The sequence below is a fragment of the Rhinoderma darwinii genome, chromosome 1, assembly GCF_050947455.1.
Source record: "Rhinoderma darwinii isolate aRhiDar2 chromosome 1, aRhiDar2.hap1, whole genome shotgun sequence".
In the NCBI taxonomy this organism is placed as follows: domain Eukaryota; kingdom Metazoa; phylum Chordata; class Amphibia; order Anura; family Rhinodermatidae; genus Rhinoderma; species Rhinoderma darwinii.
This window is the reverse complement of record NC_134687.1, coordinates 422,862,521-422,870,585: the sequence shown is the minus strand read 5'-3', so window position 1 is coordinate 422,870,585 and position 8,065 is coordinate 422,862,521. Positions and strand designations below refer to the sequence as shown.

The 8,065-nt window shown below is 41.6% G+C and overlaps 1 protein-coding gene across 4 annotated transcripts in view; it reads right to left on the bottom strand.

Annotated features, from left to right (window-relative positions):
* Positions 1-655: 655 nt before the first annotated feature.
* LOC142743034 (acyl-CoA dehydrogenase family member 11-like) overlaps positions 656-8,065 on the bottom strand; it is a 98,421-nt gene continuing 91,011 nt past the window's right edge. For 2 of the 4 annotated variants that reach the window (XM_075853408.1, XM_075853415.1), the window contains exons 10-15: positions 3,370-3,510; positions 3,186-3,278; positions 2,996-3,103; positions 2,662-2,833; positions 1,155-1,221; positions 658-1,050 (exon numbers count right to left, since the gene is read on the bottom strand). In XM_075853408.1, the coding sequence (XP_075709523.1) occupies positions 924-1,050; positions 1,155-1,221; positions 2,662-2,833; positions 2,996-3,103; positions 3,186-3,278; positions 3,370-3,510 (708 nt within the window). In that variant the 3' untranslated portion in view covers positions 658-923. Of the gene's footprint in view, positions 1,051-1,154; positions 1,222-2,661; positions 2,834-2,995; positions 3,104-3,185; positions 3,279-3,369; positions 3,511-8,065 lie in introns of all 4 variants that reach the window. The other 2 variants (XM_075853425.1, XM_075853399.1) reach the window with 2 other exon arrangements.

Here is an 8,065-nt window from a genome sequence, read left to right as displayed (position 1 = left end):
GAAATTTGTTGTAGCAACAAACTTTCCCTGTGATCACATGATCGGGACCTGAACCAATGAGGTCCCGATCATGTCTCCGGGGCCAGAGGCATGGGTTGACAGTGCGATCCGGGTGTCACCGCTACTCTGAGACACCCGGATTGCGCTTTTAACACCCACTGTGAATTCACGTCGGCGCTGCACAGAGCCCAGCATGTGCCTACGTGAATTTACTGTGGCCGGTCCGGAAACAGTTAATAACGGTGATCATTTTCTCTGTAGCCGAACCAATTTGTTTGGCTATCGGAGAACAGGTTGCTGGGGAGCCGGGGACACTGACAACGCCGGCGTCAGAGCGCTCTCCCCAGCGCTATGCCGGCAACAGCAGAGGTCTGCAGATTTACGTCCTGTCTGCACGGGGTATATGCGGATAGGACGTGAATCTACACATTGACGGCGTGAAAGGGTTAAGCACAGTTATGTGTTCTGACAACTCTCATTACATACTACTAGTACCATTTTCTTTCTTCCTGTGCAATGATGAGTAGTTGAGAACCTGCTACAAAGCACTACAATGCTCACTGAAGAGTATTTACCATACCCTGTATACAAATGCACAGTTTTAATGAGATGTAAACCTGATGTGCATAGGTAAATTAGTAATGAGATTTGTAGGTGCCTCAAACATACATTGGGAAGGTGTCTGCTACGATACGCATACCCATACAGATCTTGCGTACCTGAAGGTTATTTTTACCATTTCAATTATATGTGGCTATAAATTACTTTGATTATTTGATTTGAATACGGTTTTTATTTTTTAACATATCACATTCGGTTATCACAATAGAGATTAATCTATTTTTATTCTAAAAAATATTAGGTGGGAAACTATTTATTAAGTCCTAAACCAGAAAATTACAAATCAGGGAAAAATCAATAACTTAAGGCTTTCCCTTTACTAAAGGGCTATGCTCATACACAAGCTGTCTGTCCATTGAGGCTGCATCTAAATTATAGCAGCCAGAAACTTCAGCTGTGTGGACAGGACACAGATCTTGTTCACTCCATCTGAGAAGGGATCAAAGAGTGCATTAAGAATTACTTACAACCACACTTGTTAATCTACAGATAGAAAACAACGGCAGTCAGGGTCGGGACCCCTTGTATATTACCTTTGTGCACAATATACTGCTGTTTCTTTTGCACCAGCCCAAGCCGCGTGGTCCACAAAGAGACAACCTACGGGGGGAGGAGATGAGATATCTGAAAGAACAGCTGTAGACACATAACTGCACCAAATCAAACTGTGATATTGAGCTCTACCCACGAAAATGTCTTATGGGAAGCACTGATTAACCACTAGTGTATTGCTAATATATGAGTAAAATGTTCAAATAACAATACTGAAAGGCGTCATGCACATGAGGGGAGCGCTCCACATGGCACCATATTACAGTGATCTGTTATTACGGGCATGGCCGGCCGCAGAAAGCCGCCCGCGTTTGCGAGCCGTGGTCCCATATAAAGTATGGGACTACGGTCCGTAAAAAGCAAAAGATAGGACATGTCACCTATGACGTGGTGCCATCTCATAGGCTGGACAGAACCGTGACTTTATTAGGGGGCGGGCACTCTGCCTTTTGAGACTGAGTACTTGGCCGCTCACAGCAGTTAGCAATCATATCCACGCCACGCATGATCTCATGCCCTAGTGCATTGAACACATAGTATATTAGATCTTCCAGAAGTCTAACTCTGCAAGCCCCTGACTATTTACTGCAGTGCAACTGTATAGTAAAGAAACGCGTAGGGCTAACAGGTTGCTGCTAGATTTAGAGAGTGTCTGAATGAACTGAAGGAATGCCCGATAAACATATATAACTCCAACAATAGTGTGCACCAGATCTAATCACTGTGATCTGGAGAGAGACCGTTTATAGTGTTTGACAATTGAAGGGAAACCCCAGTGTAAGTGGAGTTACCGGTCCCTACTTTAAAATATACAAGATTAAAATGAAAAATGTCAATATAATAGAATAAAAACAACATAAAAAATATATACAGAAAAAAAATACAAAAATCTTATAGGTAAAAAGTAAAAAATTATTAAAATTATCGTATACACTCTCGGGCTATCTGAACTATCTTTATATGTGTCAATGTAAAGTGCGCAAGCACTCGTAAATTATTTCATAGATATATTAGTATGACAATTGATTATTGCTAAAGTGTAAAATGCAATAAATATCCATGGTTAAGGTGTAACAAAAATATATCCCTATTGGCGCTTATCCAGTGAAGAATACTATATACATTACCTGAGGGAAAACTACCAATAATTATATAATACTGATGGTGAATAAAATGGGACATGTCCTATCTTTTGCGGATGCTTTCTACAGCCCAGACACCTTCCCGCAAATATACAGGAAGCCGTCTGTGGTCCATAGAAATAAATGGGTCCGTAATTGCGGACCATAATCACGGTCTGCAATTACAGACGAAATCTACGGTCGTGTGCATGGGGACTTAAAGAGGAGTCTAGGAGAAATCAATGATCTCTTAAGAAGATCGAATTTCTCAGGTAATAATGAATTTTTGCTGTGGGTAATGCTTCAATATAAATCTAAACAATGACATACAACAACTGCACTGTCGGAACACAGCCTTATAAATTACCGATGTATATTTTAGCTAGGCTGTAAGCAAAATCTCGAGCTGCTAGTTCCATGAAGTGGCTTCCTCTCATTCCTGCTTTTTCTGTGAAGTCTTTTAAGTTCTGCAGAGCTTGTAACAACCGTGAAGTTGGTTGAGACAAACTGGGAATATTAGATGAGGCTTGAAGCTTTTCCTGCAGTGAAGAAATACACGTCACTTCCATATATCCAAATATCAGTTGACAACCTGTAACTCCGACTATATAAACAATCCAGAAAATCTAGTAACCACTACAAGGCTTGTGTAAGGTGGTAATGCGGAGTTGTTTAAATAATCATAATGTAATGTATTTTACCTGAGAAGAAGAGAAGAAAGCCCTTAAAACCTGCCCTTGGCTCTTGTTAACTGACCGCAGGACATCTAGTGATAGAATGTTGGTTGTTCCTTCCCAGATTGTTAGCGCCTATCATACACATATGATAGAGTGAGAAACGGCAATACATGATGATTCTGTTTCAATCTTGTAACCCAGTTACAGCTCTTACTTGGGCGTCTCTCAGCATAGCTGGCAGACCTGTGTCCTCCATATAACCCTGTCCTCCAAAGCACTCCAGTCCTTCTGATATGACGGCAATAACCTTGCGTGTACAAAAATGCATACATTAGAGAATGTAATTATTCCATAAAATATAATAAGTGTACTTATTGTACTAGCCTAGACTAGTGTACCTGCTTCCCTGTATAGAGTTTGGCGATGGGAGTTAGCAGCTGGAGAAGATGTTGGTCCTGTTCAGTTGCCATGTTTGTTTCCTTTAACCCCAGCAAGCGCGCAACCTTCATAAGCAAAAGAAAAGCTCCACGAGCTTGCACCTAAAAAAAAAAAATATATATACAACTTTAATATACTTGGCAACTTTTTCACATTTTAGTTGATTCATCATTCAGATGGTGGGATAAAGGTATATCAAAACTTTAACCATGAAGATATCTATAATTGCCATTTTATTTCAAAATGTCTGTGTTTAACTGAAACTGAGCAATACTTCTTCAAGTAATGGGGTCCAAGTCCTAGCACCTCAATATGTTAGTCATATGAGCCGTGAATTTTTTTATGGTGTCTTGACAATACAAAAAGTATTTGACACTGTTTAGACTATTTCAGCTTTGACTCAATAGAGGACAGAGTGGTAGCTCCAGGACGGAGCTGTTCAGATTAGTGAAACATTGGTGGCATATAGAGTCATATAACTCATGGCCAAAAGCTGAACTTTCCGTTTTTGTCAGTGAAAGTTAAGGGTCATTGGTCTTTTTATAACCAAGATGAAACCTTGTATCCAAGCTTGTCCATTTTTTCCATCTGTTTCTGGGGTATTGTGACTAAAGGGTGTTTGGAAATCCATAAAAATGGATACTATTGATTTCAATGAGATTTGGTTTTCACAAAATTCTGACTAAATGCATCCATTGTTCCAAAGAGAAAGCATTGCATTCAAAGTATTCCTGTCCATTATCCCATGGTGGCGCTATCTGCAGGGGGGGGGGGGGGTGGTGCTATCTGCAGAAGGGGCACTATCTACAGGGGGTGTGGTGCTATCTACATGGGACACTGTGGTGCTATCTACATGGGCACTATCTACAGTGGGAACTGTGGCACTATTTACAGTGGGCACTATTTATGTGGGCACTGGCACTGTCTACAGTGAGCAATGTGGCATTATCTACAGTGGTATTGCATCACTATCTACATGGGCACTGTGGTGTTTGCAGGTGGCAGGGACAAAAAAAAACCCTAACAAATAAAATTCATCCATTTTTTTTTTAACGTCCATGAAAAACGTATGGCAAATGGTGGTTAAAAACGTTCAGATGGCCGGGAAATGCATTTAAATGTCGAGACACACTGATGCAAAACAGCCATGAAAAACCTGACAGTTGATCTGTTGTTAACTGCCCTTTTTTTCAAATCATGTGAATATAGCCTTAGGCCTCATGCAAACGACCGTAGCCATGTGCACGGAGTGACACCCGCGAGCCGCCCGCATTATTTCCTATGAGCTTGGACGTGTGCATGGGCCCATAGGAATGAATGGGGCCGCAATTCTCACGTGGATTTTCGGGGGAATTGTGGCCGCAAAAGCACGTTCGTGTGCATGGGGCCTTCTAGCCCTATTCACTCTCCCCTCACCGCAATCCAGGGTGACAGAGAGAAGACTAATTGTTACAGAGCTATATAGTGTGTGTGTGTGTGTATGTGTATATATATATATATATAATATACTGTAGATAAATATATATATAAAAAAAATTATAACTTTTTTAGTGATTTGTCTGCTCATAATAAAAATTTTAAATCCATTAGTCTCAAATCGTGAAGTATTTATCAATATTTTGTTGTATTGACCATTTAGTTTTTCAAAAGACTGTAGTAAACAAATTTTGTTGTTCCATTCTGAAATAATGTCTCCCTCCAGCAACGAGCAATTAAAAGTTTTGCTGTACTTAAAAAATAATAAAAAAAATAAAAATATGGGATTATGGTTTATACCAGATTATGGTTTATAATCTGAACGGACATATCAAGGTTAAAGAGGCTCTGTCACCAGATTTTCAAACCCCTATTTCCTATTGCAGCAGATCGGCGCTGCAATGTAGATAACTGCTCGTTTTTGAAAAAAAAAAAAACTTTACTTTTTTGGCCAAGTTATGACCATTTTTATATTTATGCAAATGAACCTTTCTTAAGTACAACTGGGCGTGTTTAAAGTTATGTCCAAGTGGGCGTGTATTGTGTGTGTAACATCTGGGCGTTTTTACATGTTTTACTAGCTGGGCATTGTGAATGGAAGTGTATGATGCTGACGAATCAGCATCATCCACTTCTCTTCGTTACCACCCAGCTTCTGGCAGTGCACAGACACACAGCGTGTTCTCGAGAGATCACGCTGTGACGTCACTCACTTCCTCCCACAGGAACTTCATTGCGTCGGATGAGCGAGGACACGCTGTGTGTCTGTGCACTGCCAGAAGCTGGGTGGTAACGAAGAGAAGTGGATGATGCTGATTCGTCAGCATCATACACTTCTATTCTCAACGCCCAGCTAGTAAAACAAATAAAAACGCCCAGATGTACACACACAATACACGCCCAGTTGGACATTACTTTAAACACGCCCAGTTGTACTTAAGAAAGGCTCATTTGCATAAATATAAAAATGGTCATAACTTGGCCAAAAATGCTCGTTTTTGAAAAAAAACAAAACGTTACTGTTATCTACATTGCAGCGCCGATCTGCAATAGGAGATAGGGGTTTGAAAATCTGGTGACAGAGCCTCTTTAAGAATTGCAAGTTCTAACATCAAAGTGTTTTTTATTTTTATTTTATTGAGAACCTACAGTAGTTTATGATCGTTTCTATCTTAGTCCAAAATGGTTTGACAAGGTTAAAACTAAACCAGATATGTGACATGGTGGGGCGTGGCCTAGTGGTGAATGTGAGAGGACGTGTATGACCGGAGCTCCTGCTGTATCCATCCTGTAAGGCATATATATCCCGCAGAAAACGGTTTCCCCGGTGACTTACCGGAGTCTAGAGGTGGAGGTGCACGAGTGCCCGTCCATAATGACGCGCTCGAAGAAGCAGAAGTCGCCGCCAGCGAGTCCCGGGTCCCGCTCTCAAGATGGCGCCGGCGAGACGGAGGGCCGCACTAGAGGCCTAAGGCAGGAAGCAGCAGAGAAGCTGGAGAGGTTCGCCCGCACGCTGAGAGCAGGAGGTGCGGCAGCACAGCAGAGAAAGTCGGCTGGAGATCAGGCTGCAGGAGTCTCATCTTATGGATCCAGGTACTCTCCTTTGGCAGGGGACATGAGAAGTGAGGAGGAGGAGGAGGAGGAGGAGATGTGCGGTGCCATGCAGGATCAGCCAGGTGCTGGAGGGAAAAGTGGAGCAAGAAAGGGGGAACCCTCATTAAAGGACATTTTGGCTGCGGTGAAGCAAAATTCTATGGTCCTTACTGCCTTATCATGCCAGATGGGTGGATTAAAGGAGGACATTTTGTTGCTCAGGAATGATTTGCAGAAAGTAGCGGAACGCACCACTGCTGTGGAGGGGAGAGTGTCAGACATGGAGGATGCGATTCCTAACATAAGGCAGGATGTACAAGCACACTCTCAGGCAGTGGCCGCATTGCAGGCAAAGACAGATGACATGGAGAATCGGCTGAGACGGAACAACGTTCGACTTGTGGGGGTTCCGGAAAGAGTGGAGGGAACGAATCCGGATGATTTCTTTGAAAAATGGCTGATCGACACATTTGGTAGAGAGGAATTGACGGGAGGGCCGGCTGGGGGATACAGGGGGGAGTTGGGGGGAAGGGATTGTTTTGTTGGAAATAAATGCTTGGGTCTTTGGAGAGATGCTTTCACAATGTATGAGAATGTATAATGACCTGTATTGATGTGAAGTTTGTTGAATAAACTTGAACTGATTAAAAAAAAAAGATATGTGACATGGTCCCCGTTTCTTTCCTACAGCGCCAGCATATTGGGCTTTGGTTAGAATCCATTCTATTCAAGAGCTTCGGTGTCTTATATCAACGTGCCACTAATTTCTAATTTAGTTCTTGAATCTTTGTGGAGCTAGAGTGAGAGTGGGAATTTTTCAAGATTCTATCAGTCTGTTCCTTAGTAAACGTTTTACCAAGTTCTTTTTCCCATTTTGTTATAAATGAGGGTGTTTCTGAATCACTAACAAGAAGTTGGTAAAGTTTTGAAACTATCTTTTTAGGTACAGTTCTAGCGGAATAAAAACGAGTAAATAAGTTTACAGTCTAGAATGTCAGGTGAAAAGATCTTAATCGACTCAGCGATTATGTTGAATGTCTGCTCGTTAGCCACAAGGTTTGCACAAAAATCTGATGATCTCACCAATCTTTTGTGACCGGTGAGGTTTTCAGTCTCCTCTCAAACTCATAATTTTGGAATAATTTATCAATCTTGAAATATACAGTTGTTTTTTTCAGCTTGTACAAAATTAGTCATACCTTTCTACATCTCAAACTCATATCAGCAGAGACAATTGTTAGTTTACCTTCTGTTTCTTATTACAATTTGCATTTGTAAACCTTGTAACTTCTAAGGGTATGTTCACAGAGTGTGTTCGGCCATTTTTCGGGCCGTAAATGCCCGAAAAGTCGGGAGCAGAACGCCTCCAAACATCTGTCCATTGAAATCAATGGGAAAAACGGGCTTCTATTCCGATGGGCTGTTTTTTTACGCAGCAGTTTTTTAAAACGGCCGCGTATAAAAATGGCCGCGAAAAAAGTGCAGGATACTTTTTGGGACGTTTTTGGAGCTGTTTTCCACAGACTCTATTGAAAAAACGGCCATAAAAAACGGCACGAATAAAAGCTGCGAAAATCGCGAGTGGCT